This window comes from Helianthus annuus, chromosome 13 (assembly GCF_002127325.2).
Source record: "Helianthus annuus cultivar XRQ/B chromosome 13, HanXRQr2.0-SUNRISE, whole genome shotgun sequence".
Classification (NCBI taxonomy): domain Eukaryota; kingdom Viridiplantae; phylum Streptophyta; class Magnoliopsida; order Asterales; family Asteraceae; genus Helianthus; species Helianthus annuus.
This window is the reverse complement of record NC_035445.2, coordinates 116,285,438-116,312,419: the sequence shown is the minus strand read 5'-3', so window position 1 is coordinate 116,312,419 and position 26,982 is coordinate 116,285,438. Positions and strand designations below refer to the sequence as shown.

Genomic DNA, 26,982 nt, shown 5'->3' with positions numbered 1-26,982 from the left:
GGATGGTGGCAGATGCATGGACAGTGGTTAGCTCAGGGGTTTGAACATTTTTGGGAATGTTTTTCTCTAACCACTGTTGGGGGTCTTGGCCAATCACCTGTTGATAACCAAAAGGATGCCTGTTCACTCTTGGTTTAGAGGGCTTTTTGTAAGCCTCATAAACATGTGGGATCCTTTGGTATGATGGTTGTCCTTTACCTCTCCTGAATTGATTGGCAGGAGGTGCATCAGTCACTTGAACATCTCTTTGAACAGATGTTTGATTCAGCTGTTTTGTGACATCTGTTTGGACAGGGATAAACAATGGTTGTTTCTTGGTGAATTTGACAGATGATGCTGATGAACTTAAGGATGTTTTTGCAGTGTATTCATTCTTTTTCTCACCAAAGTTTTTGAGATACACACATTCCTTAGTTTTGTGGTTATTCTTACCACAGATGGTGCAGCTTTCAGCAGGTACAATGACACATGTTTTGTTTAGATCATATGCTTTTAGATGAAAACAGTCTTTTGTTAGATGATTTCTCTTTTCACAAAAATCACAAAACAGGTTTTTAATCTTTTCTCTTTTCTTCCTTTTCTCAGATTCCTTAGCAACAGAGTTTTGAACCACTGTTGGGATATCTTTGATAGGAATGACCTTTGCTTTTGGAGCTTTTACACCATCAGTGGTTGTGGAATCCATTGGTTTGAAGTTTTCCAGGATGTCACAATCATCAGACCATGTGGGTTTAAATTGATATTTCTCAATCTCCTCAAAAGTTGAGGATCCCATAGATCTTTCCAGAGTAATTTTGTTACCAAGTTTGTCAGTTATTTTAACCTCTTGGCCATCCTTGTTTGTGGGAATAACTTCAACAATGGTTTGAACAGATTCTTTGGAAGCATTGTTTTCAATTTCATCATGTTTTCTAAAACCAAGACCAAATTTTACATTGCTCTTAATTTGTTTTTCAAGCATGACCTCATAATCTTTGCAAGATTCCACCCATTTTTCACAAGTAATTTAGGTGGATTCCAACACCTTTTTGCAAACTTGGTATTTTTCTACCATAGTTTGGAGTTGAGTCTTGGTTATGCTTTGCTCTTCTTTGAGACTGCTGATTTCCTTATCTTTTTCAGCCAATTTGTTTTTAAGTTCTTCTAATGACTTTTCAAATTTGACTTCATCAGATAAAACCTTATCCCTAAGGTTTTCATTTACCTCTTTAATGTTAGCAAATGCAATTATGCATTTATCTGAACACAGTTTTTCAAGAACTTGAGATGATACCTTAGCAGCAGCCATCATGGCACAATCACATTGATGATCACCTTTTTCATCAGCTCTAATTTCTTTCTCACCTGTTTTCTTCTCTTCCTCATTTTCTTTGTTTTCTTTGGACCAAGGGTCTGACAGTGGTTCAATCAAGGTTTCTGAATTTTCACCCAGCAGTAGTTCACCAGCAACTGCAGTAACAACTGCTTCAGCAACTTCATCCACTATTTCAGCACTTAGCTGTTCACCTTCAGTTTCTACCCCTTCTGGTATTGTCTCTAATGCCATTAAACAAAATTCATCATCAAAAGTATCATTAGAAGCATAGAGAGCAAAATTTTCATCACCAAGTTCATCAGGCATGCTGCTCCAATCAACAAAGCCTTGAGTGAAAAAGCTTTGCTGATCTGGTTGTACCACTGTTGGAGCAGCTTGTTGAGGTGCAACAGGTTGCACTTGTGCCTAAGGAACAGGGGCTTGAACATACCGAATTTGTGGAACAGTGGTTTGAACATAATGCACAGGCACAGGGGTTGCAGCATAGTGAGCAGTGTTAACATGTGCTGCAGGGGTATATTGGGTATAGTGCACAGTGCTTTGTTATTGTGGTCTAGGGTTTGAGCTGGGATGAGTAATTATTGGACCAGTGGTTTGACTCCTGCATTCCCTAGCAAAATGACCTAGCCTATTGCACTTGTAGCACTTAATTTTTGACTTATCCAACCCCACCTTTAAATTCCCATGAAGCCCTGGGAATTTTCTCCCTGTTCTTTTGTAGAATTTGCTTGTTCTAACACTAAGCAAAGCCAATTGATGCAAAATGTCCATCTCTTCTAAGTCAGTGGGATCAAAATGTTGCAAATCATTGAGTTCAAAGCACAAGTTATCTGACATCTGGTTTTCACAGTTTGCAGTGAAAGCATAATTTGCAGAGTGAGAATCAGAGTTGTTAAAATTTCCACCAGCAGTTATGTCAATAAAATGATCATAACTCTGATCCTTACTACTGCTACCAGATTCTTCCTGACCAAAAAGAGTTGTGCTGCCAAATGAATAGTCATCAGCAACTTTACCAGACTCTTGCAACTTCCTTTTCTGGTTTAACTCCCTTTCATAGGTCAGGAGTCTACCTGGAGTTGGGTCAGGGTCAGATCTTTGAACTCAGCTGAATTTCTAGTGACAAAAGCAATTGTGTCCCATTTTTCAGGTAGTGATCTAAGAAACCTGCTATTTTGAGTTGCATTTGGAAATGTAACCTTAACAAGTCTTAGCTCACTAATGAGACAACTGAATCGTTCAAACTATTGGGTCAATGATTCACCCTTGATGTGACAGAATGTTTCGTACTGCTGATTCAGAATTTCCCTGTTGTTTTCAATAACCTCTTCTGTTCCCCCAAACTGTTCCTTCAGTGCATCCCATAGCTCTTTGGCACTGTTACAATGTAACAGTCCAGCATAGGTCTCATTTGGTAATGCAGATGCTATGATGCTAAATGCTTTGGCATCGAGTTCGAACTTTTGAAAGTCAGCTTCAGTATAATTTTCAGTTGGTTTAGGTACGAACTTCTTTGCATCCTCAGCACTTGGCACCATAGGAACATGGGGACCAAAAACAACAGACCTCCAACATCCAGTATTCTGTTGAGCAAGGATGTGACCCATCCTTCTCTCCCAGATGTTGTATTCATTACGTTTAAGCATGGGTGGTTTGAAAAGAGAGCCAATGTTATTCTTATCATCTTGTGATTGTGGCGTCATCCTGGTTGTTTTACAGGCACTGATTAATCAACTTTAATGGTGATTAAACCTTGCTCTGTTTTTCAACAAAACGAACAAACTATCAGTATCAATGATTGCGAGCTGAACTATTTATGTCAAAATGATTGTTAAATCAAATTTGACTGTCCAAGCTCTGATACCAATTGTTAGGATCTGAGCTTGGATTGATTGTGATTTGTGTTTGATATAAGATGAATAATGAAAGAGCAGTGTAGCGGAAATTAAGTGGAAACAAACTTTTCACAATCAAACAGGAGAAATGCTTTCAAACATACATTTTCAATAGAGAACCAAATGCTTAAATTTATTTCAAACTTTGATTACACTTGCATGTATGCTTACAAACTCCCCCTCAGCCCGAGCTCAGTAATTTGTTCATGCAGGAAGAAGATGGTGAAGAGCTGATAGAACAGTACAGAGCACTGTTCTATTTATAGGCATGAGCAAACCACTGAAGCATCTAAGCTGACGTCACCATGAAAGTGACATCTAACCTCCTAACAAACTCTAACATATGACCTTTACAAACACTGCTATGCTAACAACTGCTATTACAATACAATTCATAAAGTGAACTAAACGACTGCTGCATCCTTCCACTGATGTGAACCCAACAGTGCTTTGCATATCCAGCAGAGCTTGACTTATAGCAGTAGATTGAACAGCAGAGTTTTAGTCTATCATCAGCCTTTGTCTTGGGCAGCAGTTGTAGATCAGCAGATGTTGAAACCACTTTCAAGGGGAGAGATTTGAAGCATAACATCTGCTTATTCTGGATACACTGCCCTGATCCATTTTTGGCTTTAATTATCTGTTTCTCTGATAGGGTTCAATCCCAACATGAGTGAATCCCAGTTTAATCAAGTTGAAATACCAATCATTTTACAGTATTGAGGGCGCATCCGCAATTACATTTGTTTCCAAGATATAACAATTAACATCAGTGGTACTGTCATACTCAACTTTGTGGAATGTTACTACGCCAGTAACAAATTTTGTATACAAAACCCCAACATACCCACTATAATTGTATTCTTACAAATACTCAATAACTGCTTAGTATATATTTAATTAAGTGAGGTTTTGTAAAAACATTTAACAAAAAGAGGATTACTCACATTGTTGTTTTAGGGTTTTCAGTAAGGATTTCCTGGGAATAATCTATAAATTACACAAAAAATGCACGTATGTTAGTATAATAACCCATTTTAACATTAGTAATACCCTCCCCGAGACGGCATTCCAATGACTACGTCGGGCAGAACCACGACAGCCGTTACGGAACCCTAGATCAATCAGGCAGAGTATCTAATACGTCTCCAGGGCTTATGATACTTACATCGTAGCAGAACCTCGCTATTTAGGGGGTATAATACCCGCGTATAATAAGCCTACTATCAGAAATTGAGATTTGAGAAACGATTGTGAGCGATCGGAACTGAAAGCCGATGCCCTTCTTATATAGGGCCTGATTCTGGTCCTCACGCGGCCCGTGTAAAACAAAGACAAGGGTTACGCTGCCTGCGTCAACCCTGGTCAAACGTATAGCTAGTCCGAGTCACTATGTAGGGTCGCCGGGTGTTGGGCCACGTGGCCGCACCGGGCTGCACCATCTTTCCTATCTTACGCGGCCCGCTTAAGTGTAAGCTAAGGCTTACGCGGCCCGCCTAAACTTATAATTCAACGAATTCAGGCTTTAGCCTTAATACCGCCCGCGTAAAGGGTTGGGGTGGGTCTACGCGGCCCGCCTCAGCTTAATTAAACTTGTTTTTAATTTATTTTTAATGTTATATTGCATTTCAGGCTCAGTTTTCAAATACGGGTATATTTAAAGACATATATGAATATTTTAAAATATATTAGGTGTCGGGAAAATAATCGACGGTGTCGGTTTAGTTAGGATTGTTACACTGTTTCTGATGATATGGAGACTTCTCCTATTATCAAAACAAATACAACCACTACAGGTGGGAATTCAGATGATCCTATTAAAGTAGGTGATGAATTAAATTATAAGGATTTGACGGTTAGAGTGTCTACCATTGAAATAGATGTTGCTGAAATGAAAGAATTGATTAAGCAGTTGATAGAGCTTTCTAAAAGTCAACCTACAACATAGGTGATTGCCAATGAGCTTTGGAATTCTATGCAACCCATCCTTCAAGCTCAGAGAAATTTGGCTGAAAGTAACCGCAATTTCAGTTTGTAATTTATCAGAAATTTGGTTGATGCCAGGTATAAAGACACACAAGCAGACATTATGAACATTAAGGAATATCTGTTGAAACTTTCTGGCACCACCCCTACATCAATCTTTGAGAAAGATGATGATGATGATGATAATAATGATGCCAAAAAGGGGGAGAAAGATTCACTGAGAAAGTTGCCACCAAATTCAAAAGCTAATCCTACAGAAATTGTATCCCCTGCTCAACCTAATTCCAACCCTTCTCCAAAAAAACCACCACAAAAGAAGGATAAAATAGCTTCAACGCCATCATCACCCATTCTGTCAATAGATGCTGATATAACAAAAGTATCAGCAGATGCTTACCAAACAGCTGCTGAGATACCAGTTGTTTCAGCAGAAGTTTGTCAAACATCTGCCATGATCATTTTCACTACACCAACCACCTCCAACGTCACAAAGATCTTCCATACATTCATCTTCACTACCAAAACATTCTCCTTCACAAGAAATCATCTCCACACGTAAGAGAAAAACTCATATTGTGTTAGAAGATGATGAGGAGATTAAATCAGCAATCCCTGTATCATCTGCCTCCATTCAAAACAGTCCATGCTCGTCATTTCCACCCATAGAACCTACTTCATCTCTTACAATTGCTACACTACCATCAGTCATTCCTCTAGAAACTCAATATCCACTGGAATTAGTCATTGTTAAAGGTGAAATTGAATCATTCTTCACAATAGAGGATCCATCTAAAAGATCCTTCCCATCTCTTTATGGCTATAAGAAGCCTCAAAACTTAGATGAGTGTCTGAAATTAAAATTATCACAGGCTGAGGTTATAGCAAGAGAGAAAAACATAGGGATAGATGACAGGGAATACCAGAGGTTTTTATCATTTCAGCTTAGCAAAGTCGTAAAACTTGAAGACTATGCTAGGGACGTGAGTAAATCCATGTCTGAGAGGCCAGTAATTCCTGAACTTCATATGAAACTGAGGGATGCTTATGTTGCACACATTATGAAGTACAAACCATATAACGCAATTGAAGATCAATTCAAAAATTGGTCAGCAGATGCTCTTAGAGAAGAGATCGATATAATAAAAAAAAATGCACAATGATCGTCTGGTAAAGCCAACTCCACCTAATTGGAAGAAAGTCAAAACAGTAGAATCAGATGGGGCATTGAAGTTTAAAAAAATGAGAACAGAGCTTGTGGGTACTGGTTATGGTCCAGCTAGATCCATTGCCAGATGGTCTAAACTGAAGATAGTTGAGACCTACAAAAAGCTGGAAGAACTTAGAGCTGAAGATTCGAATGTTCTTCAAAACCCAGTCTATCCTACAACTGCTGCTCTGTCTCTAAAAATCTATACTCCGAAAAACTTTCTCTCATCATCTGATTTGTCTGAACAAATTGCAAATTTAGTTAGCAGACCACAATCACCAAACTCATCTTCAATAATTCTTTGTCCAAGAAAACCAACTGATCTAAAAATAGTAAAGTGGAATTCATGCTCAAAAACCCAAGTATTGACTTTGATCAGATCAGATGGTAGTGTTGAAGAGATTAAAATGGATAGTGCATATAATCTGAATGCATACGATCTCCAAAATTTGTTGGACCTTCAACTTGAAAGGGATGATGAAGAAGACATGTTCTCCATGGACTTTGAACTATAATTCAAAGGACAAATCAGGGAGATGTTGATGAGAAATAAAAATCAGTAATAAAGAAGGCTTTTCGTATCATCTGTTGTATAGGGAGATTGTTGGATTTGCAGCTGACACATTGTCTCCAGTAGCATATTTAACCAGATCCCAACATGTAACGAAGGAGATGTTGCTGCGTAACAAATTCTTGACTGAGGTTTGATGTGTGTTGTTTAGGCAGGTGATCGTATGTTCTTAGTTAATGTTTGTTAAAACTTAAGTTGTATTCGAATTTTATTAAGTTTGTTAGACATCTTTTATATATACTTATGTTCATTGTCAATGGGTGGATACTCTCTTTTTTGAATAAGAGAATGGAAATAATCATATGTAACTGATGAATTTTATTAAGTTTGTTAGACATCTTTTAGACATCTTTTATTAACTTTGTTAGACATCTTTTATATGTACTTATAGTTGTCTTTTAGCTATAATAGATGACATGTTTTGGTACAATATCTATACATGTATCTATATGTTCTATCAATATGTGTTATGCATGATTTTCTAAGAAACGACCCGTGTTTGCACATGGGTCTTACCGCTAGTACTATATAATAAAAGAAACCATTTGAGGGACACTTGTCATCATATTAGGCCATGTCTTATAGATAATTATTGTTTTATTTTAATCTATTCTAATTAATTATAGATAACCCTCATACTAAATATTATTTAGTTTAATATCTTATAGATAATTTTTATTTAGTTTAATCTCTTCTAATTAAGTATAGATAACTCTACTACAAAATATTATTAATTTAACATATTTTTAAATAACTAAATTATTTATCACCAAAACCAAACTTTGTATTAATATATTATTTATTTTCATTTTCATTATTAAAAAAAATATTATATCAATTTTATTACTTAATTTTTAACAAATTGTATATAACTTTCAATATTACTTTATATATAAAATTAGATTTATTACGAGTTTTTTAAATATAACTTATATTTTATCACTCAAATGGCTGCTTATTTACTTCTTTAATAACATGTTTGACCACTGTATCTTCTTTTCAATAATCATCTCCGCAATCACCATATCTATCGCGTACCGAATATATCCATTAGTTTTTTTTATTTGGTATATAAAATCATATTTATTCAAGCCGTGTAATACACGAGATTTTTTAAAGATATAACTTTTTTATTATTTGGTAAACAATATTACATTTATTCAACCCGTGTAATACACTTGGTTTTAAAGATATAACTTTTTTATTATTTGGTATATAAAATTACATTTATTCAACCCGTACAATATGGTTCATATAGATATAATTTTTTGTTACTTAATATTTAAAAATGATATTTATTCAATCCGTGCAGTAAAGGAGGTTTTTAAAAATACATTGTTTTATTATTTAGTATATAAAATTCATTTATTCAACCCGTGTAATACACGGAGTTATAACCTAGCTTAGATATATAAAGCAATTTCAAGCTTTGTAAAAAAAACAATGCGTTTACACTAAATTATTTTTAAGTTTACTTTTAAATATTTTTTGAGTAAATTGTCAAAAGCGTCCCTGAGGTTTGGGCATGTTTGTTGTTTTCATCCAAAACAACTTTTTGTAGCATATAGTCCTTTACTTTTGGATTTTTTGTCATTTTCATTCAAACGTCTGACTTTTTTTTTTACCAAAATCGTCCTTGAGATTTGAGATTTTTTGCCATTTTCATCCAACTGTTTGATAGAAAAAATAAAACAAATTAGATGTTTGGATGAAAATGACAAAAAATCCCAAAAGTGAAGGACTATACTGTACAAAAAAAGTTGTTTTGAATGAAAATGACAAACATACCCAAACCTCAGGGACAATTTTGGCAATTTACTTTAGTTTTTAGACATTTAAGTTACTACCATACGGCTCTATTGACATGCTCACACGACCTTTTTTATTTGTATTTTAATCCATGTAAATATATACAATGTGTCTCTGTCGTATAAAAATATAAATTTTATGTCTTAAAACTTATAAAACCTTAATTTCTTGATATTTAAATAAATAAACATTTTAATCAAAAAATTAAAAAAAAATATTTTTTAAATAGTGAATGTTACTCTCCCCGTACTTGTAAATTACACCTTATTAATCATAATCTATCAAATGTCAAAAATTGAACTCTATCTTCTTGTATGTTGTTTTAGATTTTCACTATTAATATTTGGATCATTATTATTACAATTATGATTATTACTTATTAATTTTATATTACAAATTTTATTAATTTTCTTAGGTTTGTCATTATTATTATTAGTTGATTAATATATAATCAAATATTTTTGTTAATGAGATATAAGTTAACTGACATTGGAGGGGAAGTAAAAATTTAAAGTTGAAGACCACAGGTCTCAAGTTCAAATCTGATCTCATCCAGCTTTTACCAAAATGGACTTTTGGGTAACGGCTTTTCCCTGGAACTAGAGATGTTGGGCTTTTGTTGTTACTGGTTTTACAACTGTATATAATAAAGGGAAAATGTCATAGAAATGTAATCAGTTTTGTTAACTGTTTCAATTAACTTACTAAAACTTTTTTTTGTCCCTTTAAAATAATTAAACTTTAATTTAACGTTCTAATGCTATGTAATTATCAAGTGGTTTTACATGCCTCACTACTACACCTTTTCATCAAGTGATTTGATAAAATGATGTGGACGCCACGTGTCAAAAAACAACAAATCACATTGTTCACAACTACACAGGTTCTAACCAAATCAGTTAAACCAAAAAATGAGAAAATAACCACTAGTTTAATAACCGAAACCAATGTGCACCTCTAGAAGAAAACAAACCCTCATTAACAAATTGTTGAGGTTAGATTTCTAGGCAAAAGATCAAATACAAATAATCTTAACATACTAAACATACAAATTGAAGGAAAACCCAAAAAGACAAGGTGACATTTTTGTAATTACCACCAACTATCAAAGTTACAACAAAAAATACCTAAAAAAACACAATTTTTTTTTAACATTTTTTATTAAAAAATCGCTACATTTCGTTAGCAAAAAAAAAAAAAAAAAAATTTGTTTTTTTTTTTTTTTTTTTTTTTTGTTGCTGCTACTAAAAGTAGCGATTTTTTAATAAAAAATGTTAAAAAAATAAAATAATTTGTGTGTGTTTTTTTTATTTTTTTAGATTTTTTAGGTTTTTTGAGGGTTTAGTTTTTAGCATTTTAGCTTGGGTGGGGGGGGTTAGGTTTTTTTTAGGTTTTTGGGGGTGGGGGGGTTAGGTTTTTTTAGGTTTTTGGGGGTGGGGGGGGTTAGGTTTTTTTTAGGTTTTTGGGGGTGGGGGGGGGGGTTAGGTTTTTTTTTAGGTTTTTTGGGGGTTTAGTTTTTAGCATTTTAGCTTGGGTGGGGGGGGGGGGGGTTAGGTTTTTGGGGGTGGGGGGGGTGGGGGGTGGGGGGTTTAGGTTTTTTTTGGGGGTGGGGGGAGTGGTTAGGTTTTTTTAGAGGTATTTGTAGAGTAACTTTGATAGTTATTGATAATTACAAAAAATGCCACCTTGTCTTTTTTAGTTTTCCTTCAATTTGTATGTTTAGTATGTTAAGATTATTTGTACAAGAACTTTACCCTAGATTTCTAATGGGCCATCTAGAAAATCAGCCCAACTTACAGACCACCCATCGAAATCCCTAATAATATATATAGGGTTTTATGGAGCTTCTGCCTCCTCCTTCTCCTCCTCACGCAATATCTCTCAGTCGACACCGATCAAGTGTAACTGAGATCACGCCGCCTCATTTTGACCGGTAAACATCTTCACCGATTCATCACCTATGATTAATTCAACAGTTTTTTTGTAATTCATTTGTCATATAGTGCGATTATTGACCTAATTGTTCCTTTTTCATGCGATTAGATTTGATTCTTTTGATTTTAATTAGTTTAGAACTGTGATTTCTCGTCATTTCGTGCGATTTTTGACCTGTTTGTTCTGTTTTTTCATGCGATTAGGTTTAATTGTTTTGATTTTAATCACTTTAGAACTGTGTTTGATCGGTAGTTTAACTGTTATTTGTGACTTTTTCGTGATGTAGTGCGATTTATGATCTATATGTTCTGTTTTTCATGCGATTAGTTTTAATTGTTTTCATTTATAGTTACTTTAGATATGTGTTTGATCAGTGACACATACTCATTGTTATTATCTGATCGGAAGATGATTTATATATATTTGTTCTATTGAAGTCTCTGATTCATTGTTAGAATATATACTGTGAAGCATGCTATAATATTATAAATTATGATTTAACTGTATGTTTATAGAGATTTTAATATTTGTTTCTGTAACTTATCCAATTCCGTAAGAAGGATGATACATGATAATTGAATTAGTGTTTTTGCAGTTTTTGTATTTATGCTGTGAAGCATATTATTATAATTTTCGATTGTTTTGTTATTTCGTACTGTTTACTGTTGCGGTAACTTATGATCTAAATTTATGTTTATAGGAAGTTTGATATTTGTTTCAGTAATAATTTATCGAACTCATAAGAAAGAGAATACATTATTATTGAATTAGTGTTGTTGCAGTTTTTGTATTTGTGTTGTGAATGACTGAATATTGTGATCTTTTAGCTAATATGCAGTTGTTATTCTTTTTGCAGGACCTGTGACAGATAGTTTGTTTGTTGTTGACTCTTTAAGGGAGTCAAAATGGTAACATGTTTGAACTTTGAAGCCATTTCACATATTCTGAAACATTTGTTTTATTTGTGTATTCGGTTATTTACAGTTGTCTTATGTTTTGTCGTTTTTGGCATCGATAAACAGGTGAAGTTTACGGCGGAGGAGCTTCGTCGGATCATGGACTACAAGCATAACATCCGTAACATGTCTGTTATTGCTCATGTGGATCACGGTATGTGTTTTGTATTTATCGTTTTGTTTACGTCTTTATGATCATACCTTGTAATGTTTAGACTTGCTAGTTGCTATATCTGATCCCCGGTTTCTCTTTTATAATAACAGGGAAGTCAACGTTGACCGACTCTCTTGTGGCTGCTGCTGGTATTATCGCACAAGAAGTTGCTGGTGATGTACGAATGACCGATACACGTGCTGATGAAGCTGAACGCGGTATCACGATCAAGTCAACTGGGATATCACTTTACTATGAAATGACTGATGAGGCTCTCAAGAGCTTTAAAGGAGAACGTAACGGGAATGAGTACCTCATCAATCTCATTGACTCACCTGGGCACGTTGACTTCTCATCTGAAGTTACTGCTGCACTCCGTATCACTGATGGTGCATTGGTGGTTGTTGATTGTATCGAAGGTGTCTGCGTCCAGACCGAAACCGTCCTTCGTCAAGCTCTCGGTGAAAGGATTCGACCCGTGTTGACCGTCAACAAAATGGACCGTTGTTTCCTTGAGCTTCAAGTTGACGGAGAAGAAGCATACCAGACGTTTCAAAGGGTTATCGAAAACGCGAATGTCATCATGGCTACTTATGAGGACCCGCTTCTCGGTGATGTCATGGTTTACCCTGAGAAAGGTACCGTTGCTTTCTCTGCTGGGTTACATGGTTGGGCTTTTACTTTGACCAACTTCGCGAAAATGTATGCTTCTAAGTTTGGTGTTGATGAAGCGAAGATGATGGAAAGGCTCTGGGGTGAGAACTTTTTTGACCCGAAAACCAAAAAGTGGACGACGAAGAATACGGGTTCTGCTTCATGCCAACGTGGTTTCGTTCAGTTCTGTTACGAGCCCATCAAGATGATTATTAACACGTGCATGAACGACCAGAAAGATAAACTCTGGCCTATGCTGACCAAACTCGGTGTTACAATGAAGTCCGAAGAGAAGGAGTTAATGGGAAAAGCGTTGATGAAACGTGTTATGCAAAACTGGCTTCCGGCTGCTACTGCTTTACTTGAAATGATGATATTTCATTTACCGTCTCCTCATACGGCCCAAAAATACCGTGTTGAGAATTTGTATGAAGGTCCGTTGGATGATATGTACGCCAATGCTATTAGGAACTGCGATCCCGATGGCCCGCTTATGTTATATGTGTCGAAGATGATTCCCGCTTCTGATAAAGGAAGGTTTTTCGCTTTTGGTCGTGTGTTTGCTGGAAAGGTTTCAACCGGTTTGAAGGTTAGAATCATGGGTCCGAATTATGTTCCAGGTGAGAAGAAAGATCTGTACGTTAAAAGTGTTCAAAGGACCGTTATTTGGATGGGAAAGAAACAAGAAACTGTTGAAGATGTTCCTTGTGGAAACACTGTTGCGATGGTTGGTTTGGATCAGTTTATTACCAAAAACGCTACGCTAACTAACGAGAAGGAAGTCGACGCACACCCGATTCGAGCCATGAAATTCTCCGTCTCACCTGTCGTTCGTGTTGCGGTTCAGTGTAAGGTTGCATCCGACTTACCAAAGCTCGTCGAAGGTTTGAAACGGTTAGCTAAATCTGACCCTATGGTTGTTTGCACCATTGAGGAGTCCGGTGAGCACATCATCGCAGGTGCCGGTGAGCTTCATCTCGAAATCTGTTTGAAAGATCTGCAAGACGATTTCATGGGTGGTGCCGAGATCGTTGTTTCTGACCCTGTCGTCTCCTTCCGTGAGACTGTGTTAGAAAAATCATCCCGAACTGTTATGAGCAAGTCCCCGAACAAACACAACCGTTTGTACATGGAAGCTAGGCCGATGGAGGAAGGGCTAGCGGAGGCTATAGACGAGGGTCGGGTCGGTCCACGTGACGACCCGAAAGTTCGCGGAAAAATTTTATCTGAAGAGTTCGGTTGGGATAAGGATCTCGCTAAGAAAATCTGGTGTTTTGGGCCGGAAACCACGGGTCCGAACATGGTGGTTGATATGTGTAAGGGAGTGCAGTACTTGAACGAAATTAAAGATTCGGTCGTTGCGGGTTTCCAATGGGCGTCAAAGGAAGGTGCGTTAGCCGAAGAGAACATGCGGGGCATCTGTTTCGAAGTGTGCGATGTCGTCCTCCACGCTGACGCCATTCACCGTGGTGGCGGTCAAGTGATCCCAACCGCTAGGCGTGTCATCTACGCGTCGCAGCTGACCGCCAAACCCCGACTGCTCGAGCCGGTGTATTTGGTTGAGATTCAGGCGCCGGAACAAGCTCTTGGTGGAATCTACAGCGTGCTGAACCAGAGGCGTGGGCACGTGTTTGAGGAAATGCAGAGGCCGGGCACACCGCTGTACAACATCAAGGCTTACTTGCCTGTGGTCGAGTCATTTGGGTTTTCAGGCGCATTGAGGGCGTCTACTTCTGGTCAAGCTTTCCCGCAATGTGTGTTTGATCATTGGGACATGATGTCATCTGACCCGTTGGAAGTCGGGTCACAGGCGAGTACACTCGTGACGCAGATTCGTAAGAGGAAGGGTTTGAAGGAGCAGATGACTCCGCTTTCGGAGTTTGAGGACAAGCTGTGAGTCACAAGAGTATTCTTGTTTGTTTTGGTTTCGACATTTTGATCTTATTATATTTCTTTGGTCATTGTGCTTTAAAGGCTTTGGATGTTATGTTTCGAGTTGAGTAGTAGACTTTAATTGGAATTGTAGTTACCAAGTTATTTTGAGCATTTTCGTTGGGTCTGGTTAACAAAGAAAATATAGAACGTCTGGTTGGAGTTGGACAAAACATGTGCTTGAGGATAGGAAAGTCTTCAAAAAGTTTTGCCAACTCGGAACCAGGGTTACCTATGAATGGTGTGTGGACCCGAACTCCACACCCGAGGAAATATTTGGGACGGATATTCGGTTGTGAGACTGAGTAGGGGATTCCTTTAGGAAATATTTGGGACGGATATTCGGTTGCGAGACTGAGTAGGGGATTCATTTAAAAATCTTGCCGATATCGGACGGGTAAGATATCCGGTGATACTTGGTCCTGTTATCCGAAACTTACATAGGTGTTCGCCTGAACCATAGTAATTTCTAATAAGTGGTATACATGGTAGGTAATTAATTGACACATAGATGAGTACCGAGTTGGGTATGAGATACGATTTTACATCAAATATGAGACTTGTTTGTCAATACTTGTCTTAAACCTATGTATTGTTTATCTATTGAGAGATCTGAAAATTTTACTAGACGTGATTCATATTTTACCTAGAATACCGAATTGCTTAAGTTGTGGTATTAAGTACATTTCTAATAAACAGTATAAAATAAACGAGTAAGCTAACAGAATGTAGACTGACTCGAACCTGACTTATGGAATTTACCAGAAACCAACACGAATATTTTTAGGTTTGCGTCACGTCATACATTTACTCCTTTACTTATGATGGTTATCTAAGAGCACTCACATTGGAAACTCTTTATTCATATATTCTATAAAACATAGAGTAAAAAAATATAGAAAACAACAAAAACACTACTACACTAGAATATCTATAATAGAGAAAGATTTATAGAAAACAAAATATAACCTCTATATAGATAGAGATAGAGGGTTGTATGTGAGAAGTAAACCTGGCAAAACAAGCTCATCTATTTCATTTTGGATTGATATGGGTATTTTAAATTTTAAGATGGGTTAAAATGGACCAAACAAAATTAGTCACTAGGTTAGGATGGGTTATGAAATGGTGGATAAAAAAAAGGAGTAGGTCAGAGTGGGTATGAGATAAAACCCAAGCAAGTCAGGAGGGGTATGAAATAAAATCACTAAACTAATTACTACTCGTAGATATCTCTTCACAACTGTGACTCTGCTGTAGTACTCACCCGTCGTTTTCATTTAAAAATAATTAAAAAAAAAACTAAAAATAATCAAAAAGATTCTAAAAAATAAAAAAAAAGTAAAAAAATTAAAAAAAATCCAAAAAAATCAAAAAATTTCCACAAAAATAAGTAAAAAATCTAAAAAAAATCTTAAAATTAAAAAAATTTTATAAAAACCAAAAAAAATCAAAAAAATTCTAAAACATAAAAAATTCTATAAAATATTAAAAAAATACTAATAATACAAAAAAATTAAAAAAATAAAAAAAAAACATTGTAAAAAAGTCAAAAAATACAAAAAAAAAATTCAAAAAAAATATATAAAAAAATTCTAAAAAATCTAAAATTAAAAAAATCTAAAAAACCAAAAAATCAAAAAAAAAAAATAAAAAAATAAAAAAATAAAAAAATCTAAAAATTCAAAAAATTAAAGAAATTAAAGAAATTTAAAAAAAATTCGAGTATCGTGAACGTATGTATGAATAATTGCACGTATAACAAGTGTTGGTTTGCATATAAACACGTATTTAAACGATCGATTGTACGAATAACAAGTATGTATAAAATGAATTCCATTAAGATCAAAGTCTTGAATTACAAAACTGGAAATGGAATACGAACATGATACGAATACTAGTTTTCATAAATAGAAATACAGTTATACTTTCTAAATAAGGAAAGTAAAAAAGCGAAGCGTTACAAAGGCCTGCGGTGGCACCTTGAGTGATGAACCCCTGATCTGGTTCTTGTTGTAGTTTCGCCGTGTTATTATCTGTTGTGATTGACTGTTTTATGTGTTAAGTGTTCTTGATTGATAATTCTTGTTGTTAGTTCTTGACTGTTAACTGTCTTTGGTGTGTTTGTATCCGTCTGGTATTGATTAAGTGTAAGTAAAATGGGTGATGATCCAAGTGCAACTCTGGTCAGCAAATTAGATGCTAGTGACCCATTATACCTACATGCTAGTGACTCTAGCAATCTAACTATAGTGAGTATCAAAATAAAAGGAACTGAAAATTACACGGTGTAGTCAAATGCTAGGAAACTGGCTTTAATGGCCAAAAACAAGCTAGGGTTTATAGATAAAACATGTGTAAAAAAGGAAGATAATCAAGTTTTAGCAAATCAATGGGATAGGTGTAACTCTGTTGTCATGACCTTGATTTTAAATTCAATATCTGAGGACTTATATGTGGGTCAAGTGTATTCAAAACTGGCCTTTGAAATTTAGGAGGATTTAAAAGAAACATATGATAAGATTGATGGGTCTGTTGTGTTTAGTTTGTTTCAAAAAAATAACTTAGATACTCAAAGTGGATCTAGTGCGCCTGAATACTATAACAAGCTTAATGCAATGTGGAAACAATTTGATGCTATGGTACAACTTCCGTCGTGTACATGCAATGCATCTACCAAGTATAATGATTTTAATCACTTAATTAAACTGAATCAGTTTTTAATGGGGTTGGATGATATATACCAACCTGTGAGAACAAATCTTTTAACAAGAGATCCTTTACCATTTGTTAAAACTGCTTTTTCAATAATATCTAGAGAAGAATCTCACAGAGGTTCTAGTTCATCATCTAAAACACCTAGTGCTGGGTTTGCAACTAAAACTAACCGGTTTAATGATAATCGAAGAAGGTTTAATAGAAACTCAAATTCATCTTTGAAATGTTCACATTGCAATAAACTTGGTCATAGTATTGACAAATGTTTTGAGTTGATAGGTTATCCACATAATTATAGACCAAGACCAAGTCAAAATACTAGTCAATGGAATAAGTTGAGTGTTTCAAATAATTCCACTAGTGATATGCCTAAGCATCAATCAAGTAATTCTTTAAACTCTCGTACTACTGAACAATTAAATAAACTGTTAGGAGTGTTGAATGATAAAAAGGCTGAGGATACATCCAAGTCTAATGTAGGAGGTAATGTGTTTTCCTTAGTTGGTTGGTATAACAACATATATTGTTTAAATTTAAATGTATTCTCTAAATTTGATGGTGGTTGGATAGTTGATTTAGGTGCAAATCAACACATGGTAATGTCAGATAAAAATATGTTAAACTTAGTTGGTGTTTCTGAATTTAACATAAGTGTTAAACATCCTAATGGTACAAATGCAAAAGTTTCTAAAATAGGTTGTTTAAAAATAAATGAGTCTGTTATTTTGAATAATGTGTTTGTAGTTCTTGAATACTGTGTTAATCTCATTTCAGTTCACAAACTTGCAAAAGATAATAAACTAAGAGTTGTGATTGATGAATTAAATTGTTATATTCAGGATTTGTGTTGACTGGTAGACAAACTGAAGGTTTATATTTTTTTGGTAATGCAATGAGTTCTGTTATATGTTGTGGCAATAAGACTAAAAATGTGAAGCTTTGGCATTCTAGGCTTGGGCATCCAGCACATCAAGTGTTAAAAGTTTTAAACTTAGACACTAGTGGATTAGAAATAGAACCGTGTGAAACTTGCCATAAGGCTAAGCAACATAGGGTTACATTTCCTTTGAGTGATCACAACTCTAAACAGTTAGGTGATTTAGTACATCTTGATGTATGGGGCCCGACTAAGGTGCCTAGTGTAAAAGGTTATAAATATTTTTTAACTGTAGTAGATGATTATACAAGGGCTAATTGAGTGTATCTTCTAAAATCTAAAACTGAAGTGTTTGATATTGTAAATATTTTTATAAACTTGATAGATACACAATTTATTACAAAAATCAAGGTTAATAGAAGTGATAATGGTACTGAAATTGTTAATTAAAGAATGATTGGATTAGTTAATTTTCTAGGTATAATACATCAAACTTCTTGTTCGTATACACCACAACAAAATGGCGTGGTTGAAAGAAAACATAGACACCTTCTTAATGTTGCTAGAGCTTTACTTTTTTCAGGCTAATCTTCCTTTAAGATTCTGGTTAGAATGTGTTTTGACAGCTTCTTACTTAATTAACATGACACCAACGTCTGTGCTAAGTGGAAGGTCTCCATATGTGTTGTTATTTGGCTTTGAACCCTCTTTAAGTCACTTACGGTATGTTCCTTATACTCTTAGCTTTGATAGAAATTTAAATTTTAATCTTTATTCTAACAAAGATGCCTCTCTTATCTCTAACTCTCAACAAAGTTGCAACTTTCAGTCAAATGGTATTCATTAGAGGTAAAAGTAAAATTCGGAAACCATTTTAGTATTTTTATATTGTGTATCGTGTATGTGCACCTCTACAATTGGCAGGATACTATTGGAATTGGAAATGTAAGTCATTATGGTACAAGCTTGAGGACACATTTTTTTTTGAAAATTAAACTTCATTAAAAACATAGCTCCGACCCAAACGGGCAAAAGGCCAATAAACAAAGAACCCTCGACCCAAACTGGCAAAGGGCAACCAGATTACAACATATACATCGGATATTTACACCACTCATTCCAATTGATATATTTACAAGTTGACCTATTTTTAATCCAAGCATAACCCCTAGATTTAACGTCAGAGACAATCTCTTGCGGACTTCTCCTTATCTGATTGAACAAGTCGTTTCTAGCTTGAGGACACATACTAAATGGTGAAGATAAAGTTTCCTTAATAGTAATTTATTGGTATTGACAACTTTTTATAATTTATAATTTATAATTTATAATTTGTGTACTGTGAATGCCGCATAAAGCCTTTTAAATGATTGTCCTAATGTTAATAAAATTCATGACATTTTGTAGGTTTAACACACGCAATGCGCGGGTCTTACTTAAACGCTTCAGTTCCAATTAATTGCGCCAATATCGAAGAAAAACCTAAATTATATTGGAATGAAGGTTTTGCTTAGATGAAATTCAAAAGTGTTTTACAATAAACATATAGTTTCAACCTAATACGATTCCTGGTTCTAAATGTACGTGCATCATGTATTTATCTAAGAGAAGCCTTAATCCAGATCAAAACTTATGAACTATTAATCTATGAACGTGGGAGTTGAAGAATTACAACATCCTCGATTTCACCATGTTTCAGTTAGAGCAATCCATGTGATACCATTAAGCGTTCGTAATAACCGATAAAGGGATGAGATGGAATTAGTGAAGCTGGGGGGGGGGTTGTGTTCTTGTTTTGGTGTTATCTTTGGTGCATTTTATATTATTAGTTATAAAAATGATCTTACACCCTTTGCATCGCTATGTTCCCGAGTTTCATTTAGGCAGTGTTTGGTATGAAAGAATGATGGGCAGAATGGAATGGATTACTGCAAGAGAATGAAAAAAATTTGCTTGGTTGGTCGAGGTAATTGAATCATCCATTACTCGAGGCGTTCCATTCCTTCTAAAAACCTTAAATTCATTCCATCCACCTCGTGTTTTTTCCCATTCCCTCTTTCACCCTTCATCACCACCATCACCGATCACCACCCACCACCATCACCTACCGCCACTGTCACCGCCCAGCGTCGCCGCCGTCACCTTCACCGTTGCCATCACCCGCCGCCGTCGCCATCCGCTGCCACCCGCCACCGTGGATCACCGCCACCACCACCAACCACTGCCCCCGCACCGCCACCCATTGTCGATTTAGTTTCTTATTTTTTCCTAGCCTACCAAAGAATACAAAGTAACGATTCATTTCATTCTTCTCACATGGTAACCAAACAAGATCATGAAATGGTAATGATCCATTTTATTCATTTGTCAATTCCATTATCTCATCTCTTCCATTCGGTAGTCCATTTCATTACCCCATATTAAACAGATCCTTGGAAGAAGAGAAAGGAATCTGTCCTTTTCTCTTCTCTTCTCTTCCTTTGTTTTCCTTTCTATTCAGCCTTTAAACCCCTCCCTTTCTCTTATTTTCTCTTATCTTATCTTCTCTTCATTTCCTTTCATTTCTCTCCATTTATTTCTTTCCAATTTGGAAGATGGATTTTAGCCTAAAAACCCTTCCTTTCTCTTCTCCCCTCTTCTTTTCTCTCTAAAAAAAAAAAAATCCCTTTGGAACATGATTTTCCCTTCATTCCAAATCCCTTCTCTTTTCTCCTTAAATGAAACCAGGAGCACAATGTAGTTTGTACCCTAAGGTAAAATGATAGTCTCATATGTCATCAAAATAAATGTGACAATGAGTTTCGATGACTCCAATGACAATAAACAAAAACCAAAAAAAGTTATTAAAAAGATATAAAAACTAAAATTAACATCTTCGACGAAACTATATAGACGAAAATAGAGGTGCACATAATAAACGGTTTATTAACCGGAACTGATTGTTAACCAAAACCAGAACCGGTTAATAACCTTCGACTAGTAACCAGTTTGAAGTTATTTTTAACTGTTGGTTCCTAGCTGGTTAGTGGTTATTTGGTTTGTAATCAGATTAAACCAGATTACCAGTTAACTAAAAAAATAATTATCAACCGAACCGCTTAAAGTGAGATTATTAAGACCTTCCGTAGTGGCCTATGGTTGGGTGGACCATGAGGCAACCACGAGCAAAATACCATCCCCACTTCTCGTTGTATTGCAATCTTGGCCGGTGCACGCTATTGAGGCCACGAGCTTCATTTTGTGATAATCAAGGAAACTAGCCAACATAGTTTCTTACCTAATCCTTTTTTGTTTTTCAATTCTAAACCAAGTGGTTTTACATGTCTCACTATTGCACCTTTTCATCAAGTGGTTTCGTAAATGATGTGGATGCCACGTGTAAAAACAACCAAACCACATGATTCTAACCAAGCCAGTTAAACAAAAAATGAGAAAATAACTACTAGTTCAATTAACCAAACCAATGTGCACCTCTAGAAGAAAACAAACCCTCATTAACAAATTGTTCGAGGTTAGATTTCTAATGGGCCATCTAGAAAATCAGCCCAATTTACAAACCACCCATCGAAATCCCTAATCCCTAGTAATATATAGGGTTTTATGGAGCTTCTGCCTCCTCCTCCTCCTCCTCCTCCTCCTCACGCAATATCTCTCAGTCGACACCGATCAAGTGTTACTGAGATCACGCCGCCTCATTTTGACCGGTAAACATCTTCACCGATTCATCACCTATGATTAACTCAACAGTTTTTTTTTGTAATTCATTTGTCATATAGTGCGATTATTGACTTAATTGTTCCTTTTTCATGCGATTAGATTTGATTCTTTTGATTTTAATTACTTTAGAGCTGTGATTTCTCGTCATTTCGTGCGATTTTTGACCTGTTTGTTCTTTTTTTCATGCGATTAGGTTTAATTGTTTTGATTTTAATCACTTTAGAACTGTGTTTGATCGGTAGTTTAATTGTTTTCATTTAGATATGTGTTTGATCAGTGACACATACTCGTTGTTATTATCTGATCGGTTTAACCTAATTTTTCAGAAGTCAACGGAAGATGATTTATATATATTTGTTCTATTGAAGTCTCTGATTCATTGTTAGAATATATACTGTGAAGCATGCTATTATATTATAAATATTATTGATCTGTTATGAACTTATGATTCATTGAGTTAGTGTTTTTGCAGTTTTTGTATTTATGCTGTGAAGCATGCGATTATAATTTTCGATTGATTTGTTATTTAGTACTGTTTGCTGTTCCGGTAACTTATGATCAGTATTAATTTATCGAACTCAGTATAATTGAATTAGTGTTGTTGCAGTTTTTGTATTTATGTTGTGAATAACTGAATAGTGTGATCTTTTAGATAATACGCAGTTGTTTTTCTTTTTGCAGGACCTGTGACAGATAGTTTGTTTACTGTTGACTCCAAAAGCGAGTCAAAATGGTAACATGTTTGAACTTTGAAGCTATTTCACATATTCTGAAACATTTGTTTTATCTGTGTATTCGGTTATTTACAGTTGTTTTATGTTTTATCGTTTTTGTAATCGAACAACAGGTGAAGTTTACGGCGGAGGAGCTCCGCAGGATCATGGACTACAAGCATAACATCCGTAACATGTCTGTTATTGCTCATGTTGATCACGGTATGTGTTTTTTTAGTTATCATTGTGTTTATGTCTTTATGATCATACCTTGTAACGTTTAGACTTGCTAGTTGCTATATCTGATCCCCGGTTTCTTTTTTATAATAACAGGGAAGTCAACGTTGACCGACTCTCTTGTGGCTGCTGCTGGTATTATCGCACAAGAAGTTGCTGGTGATGTACGAATGACCGATACACGTGCTGATGAAGCTGAACGCGGTATCACGATCAAGTCAACTGGGATATCACTTTACTATGAAATGACTGATGAGGCTCTCAAGAGCTTTAAAGGAGAACGTAATGGGAATGAGTACCTCATCAATCTCATTGATTCACCCGGGCACGTTGACTTCTCATCCGAAGTTACTGCTGCACTCCGTATCACTGACGGTGCATTGGTGGTTGTTGATTGTATCGAAGGTGTCTGCGTCCAGACCGAAACCGTCCTTCGTCAAGCTCTCGGTGAAAGGATTCGACCCGTGTTGACCGTCAACAAAATGGACCGTTGTTTCCTTGAGCTTCAAGTTGATGGAGAAGAAGCATACCAGACGTTTCAAAGGGTTATCGAAAACGCTAATGTCATCATGGCTACTTATGAGGACCCGCTTCTCGGTGATGTCATGGTTTACCCTGAGAAAGGTACCGTTGCTTTCTCTGCTGGGTTACACGGTTGGGCTTTTACTTTGACCAACTTTGCGAAAATGTATGCTTCGAAGTTTGGTGTTGATGAGGCGAAGATGATGGAAAGGCTCTGGGGTGAGAACTTTTTCGACCCAAAAACCAAAAAGTGGACGACGAAGAATACGGGTTCTGCTTCATGCCAACGTGGTTTCGTTCAGTTCTGTTACGAGCCCATCAAGATGATTATTAACACGTGCATGAACGACCAGAAAGATAAACTCTGGCCTATGTTGACCAAACTCGGTGTTACAATGAAGTCCGAAGAGAAGGAGTTAATGGGAAAAGCTTTGATGAAACGCGTTATGCAAAACTGGCTTCCGGCTGCTACTGCTTTACTTGAAATGATGATATTTCATTTACCGTCTCCTCATACGGCCCAAAAATACCGTGTTGAGAATTTGTATGAAGGTCCGTTGGATGATATGTACGCCAATGCTATTAGGAACTGCGATCCCGATGGCCCGCTTATGTTATATGTGTCGAAGATGATTCCCGCTTCTGATAAAGGAAGGTTTTTCGCTTTTGGTCGTGTGTTTGCTGGAAAGGTTTCGACCGGTTTGAAGGTTAGAATCATGGGTCCGAATTATGTTCCAGGTGAGAAGAAAGATCTGTACGTTAAAAGTGTTCAAAGGACTGTTATTTGGATGGGAAAGAAACAAGAAACTGTTGAAGATGTTCCTTGTGGAAACACAGTTGCGATGGTTGGTTTGGATCAGTTTATTACCAAAAACGCTACGCTAACTAACGAGAAGGAAGTCGACGCACACCCGATTCGAGCCATGAAATTCTCCGTCTCACCTGTCGTTCGTGTTGCGGTTCAGTGTAAGGTCGCATCTGACTTACCAAAGCTCGTCGAAGGTTTGAAACGGTTAGCTAAGTCTGACCCTATGGTTGTTTGCACCATCGTGGAGTCCGGTGAACACATCATCGCAGGTGCCGGTGAGCTTCATCTCGAAATCTGTTTGAAAGATTTGCAAGACGATTTCATGGGTGGTGCCGAGATCGTTGTTTCTGATCCCGTTGTGTCCTTCCGTGAGACCGTGTTAGAAAAATCATCCCGAACTGTTATGAGCAAGTCCCCGAACAAACACAACCGTTTGTACATGGAAGCTAGGCCGATGGAGGAAGGGCTAGCGGAGGCTATAGACGAGGGCCGGGTCGGTCCACGTGACGACCCGAAAGTTCGTGGAAAAATTTTATCCGAAGAGTTCGGTTGGGATAAGGATCTTGCTAAGAAAATCTGGTGTTTTGGGCCGGAAACCACGGGTCCGAACATGGTTGTTGATATGTGTAAGGGAGTGCAGTACTTGAACGAAATTAAAGATTCGGTCGTTGCGGGTTTCCAATGGGCGTCAAAGGAAGGTGCGTTAGCCGAAGAGAACATGCGGGGCATCTGTTTCGAAGTGTGCGATGTCGTCCTCCACGCTGATGCCATTCACCGTGGTGGCGGTCAAGTGATCCCAACCGCTAGGCGTGTCATCTACGCGTCGCAGCTGACCGCCAAACCCCGACTGCTTGAGCCGGTGTATTTGGTTGAGATTCAGGCGCCGGAACAAGCTCTTGGTGGAATCTACAGCGTGCTGAACCAGAGGCGTGGGCACGTGTTTGAGGAAATGCAGAGGCCGGGCACACCGTTGTACAACATCAAGGCTTACTTGCCTGTGGTTGAGTCATTTGGGTTTTCAGGCGCATTGAGGGCGTCTACTTCTGGTCAAGCTTTCCCGCAATGTGTGTTTGATCATTGGGACATGATGTCATCTGACCCGTTGGAAGTTGGGTCACAGGCGAGTACACTCGTGACGCAGATTCGTAAGAGGAAGGGTTTGAAGGAGCAGATGACTCCGCTTTCGGAGTTTGAGGACAAGCTGTAAGTCACAAAGAGAATTCTTGTTTGGTTTTGTTTTACAACTTTGCTATGGTTTTATTTTAGTTTTGACATTTTGATCTTATTATATTGTTGGTCATTGTGCTTTAAAGGCTTTGGATATTATGTTTGGATCTTTGAGTAGTAATAGACTTCAATTGGAATTGTAGTTACCAAGTAATTTAATTGGTGTTTTAGAAGTTTAAAAAATATTTTGAGCCATTTTCGTTGGGTCTGGTTAACGAACAAAGAAAATATAGGAAGGTCTGGTTGGAATTGGACAAAACAAGTGCTTGAGGATGGAAGGTCTTCAAAAAGTTTTGCCAACTCGGAACCGGGGATACCTATGAATGGTGTCTGGACCCGAACTCCAACCCGAAAACTGGAAATATTTGGGACGGATATTCGGTTGTGAGACTGAGTAGGGGATTAATTTAAAAATCTTGCAGATATCGGACGGGTAAGATGATTTTAAGTGATACGCGGTCCTTTTGTCGGAAACTTACATAGGTATTTGCCAGGTGTTTGCCTAAACCATGTTTTTATTATTTGTTACAACAGTAATTTCTAATATAGGGGAAAGTTCTTGTATAAATAATCTTAACATACTAAACATACAAATTGAAGGAAAAGTCAAAAAGACAAGGTGTCATTTTTGTAATTATCAATAACTTTCAAAGTTACTCTACAAATGTATTAAAAAACCTAACCACACCCCCCCCCCCCCTAAAAAAAAAAACTAAACCCTCCTCACACCCCTAAAAACCTAAAAAAAAACCTAACCCCCCACCCCAACCCAACCCCCCTCCCCCCCCCCCCCCCCCCCCACACCACCACAAGCTAAAATGCTAAAACTAAACCCCAAAAATCTAAAAATACAAAAAAAAAACACTATATATATATATATATATAGGGAGCAGCTAGAATGAAAACCACCCTGAGTTGTAAGAACCGCGAGAACTACACCCCACGGGTGGGCGTTCACCATGATTTTTTTTACAACTAGATGTGTGTATTATAAACACAGCCGTAAAAAAAAATTTTTAAACGCCGCGGCCGAGGGGGTAGTTTTTTACACCACAAGTTTGGTGAAAAAAAAAGAAAAAAGAAAAAAAATTAAAAACACCAAACTTGTGGTGTAAAAAACTACCCCCTCGGCCGCGGCGTTTAAATTTTTTTTTACGGCTGTGTTTATAATACACACATCTAGTTGTAAAAAAAAATCATGGTGAACGCCCACCCGTGGGGTGTAGTTCTCGCGGTTCTTACAACTCGATGTGGTTCTCATTCTAGCAGCCCCCTATATATATATATATATATATATATATAGAGAAAGTATAATGTACTTCAAGGCTTAACCTACATTAACATACATGACAAAAAATATAACGTGCGTTATTATCATAGAACGTGCGTGATTATAGTCCCATGCGTGATTATGTGGTCCCATGCGTGATTATGTGGTCCCATGCGTGATTTATGTGGTCCCATGCGTGATTATACCCCTGATCCAACGGTTACCATTGTCTCCTACGTGATGTATGATAAGGCTTTTTGTATGTTAACCTTACTCTATATATATATATATATATATATATATATATATATATATATATATATATATATATATATATATATATATATATATATATATATATATATATATATATATATATATATATATATATATATATAGTATAGGAAGGTTAATGTATATTACGGCTTAACGTACATCACGTACGACAGGTAATTACGCACGTTCACTTTAAAATCACG

The 26,982-nt window shown here is 36.5% G+C and overlaps 2 protein-coding genes across 2 annotated transcripts; both read left to right on the top strand.

Moving 5' to 3' along the window:
- The first annotated feature begins 10,583 nt into the window (after positions 1-10,583).
- On the top strand, positions 10,584-14,528 carry LOC110899084 (elongation factor 2). Its single transcript, XM_022145958.2, has 4 exons — positions 10,584-10,716; positions 11,575-11,626; positions 11,741-11,828; positions 11,939-14,528. Exons 2-4 carry the CDS (start codon positions 11,624-11,626, stop codon positions 14,377-14,379), a joined length of 2,532 nt encoding a protein of 843 aa, XP_022001650.1. The 5' UTR covers positions 10,584-10,716; positions 11,575-11,623; the 3' UTR covers positions 14,380-14,528.
- Positions 14,529-21,555: 7,027 nt separating this feature from the next.
- On the top strand, positions 21,556-25,387 carry LOC110899083 (elongation factor 2-like). Its single transcript, XM_022145956.2, has 4 exons — positions 21,556-21,713; positions 22,408-22,459; positions 22,574-22,661; positions 22,773-25,387. Exons 2-4 carry the CDS (start codon positions 22,457-22,459, stop codon positions 25,211-25,213), a joined length of 2,532 nt encoding a protein of 843 aa, XP_022001648.1. The 5' UTR covers positions 21,556-21,713; positions 22,408-22,456; the 3' UTR covers positions 25,214-25,387.
- Positions 25,388-26,982: the final 1,595 nt, after the last annotated feature.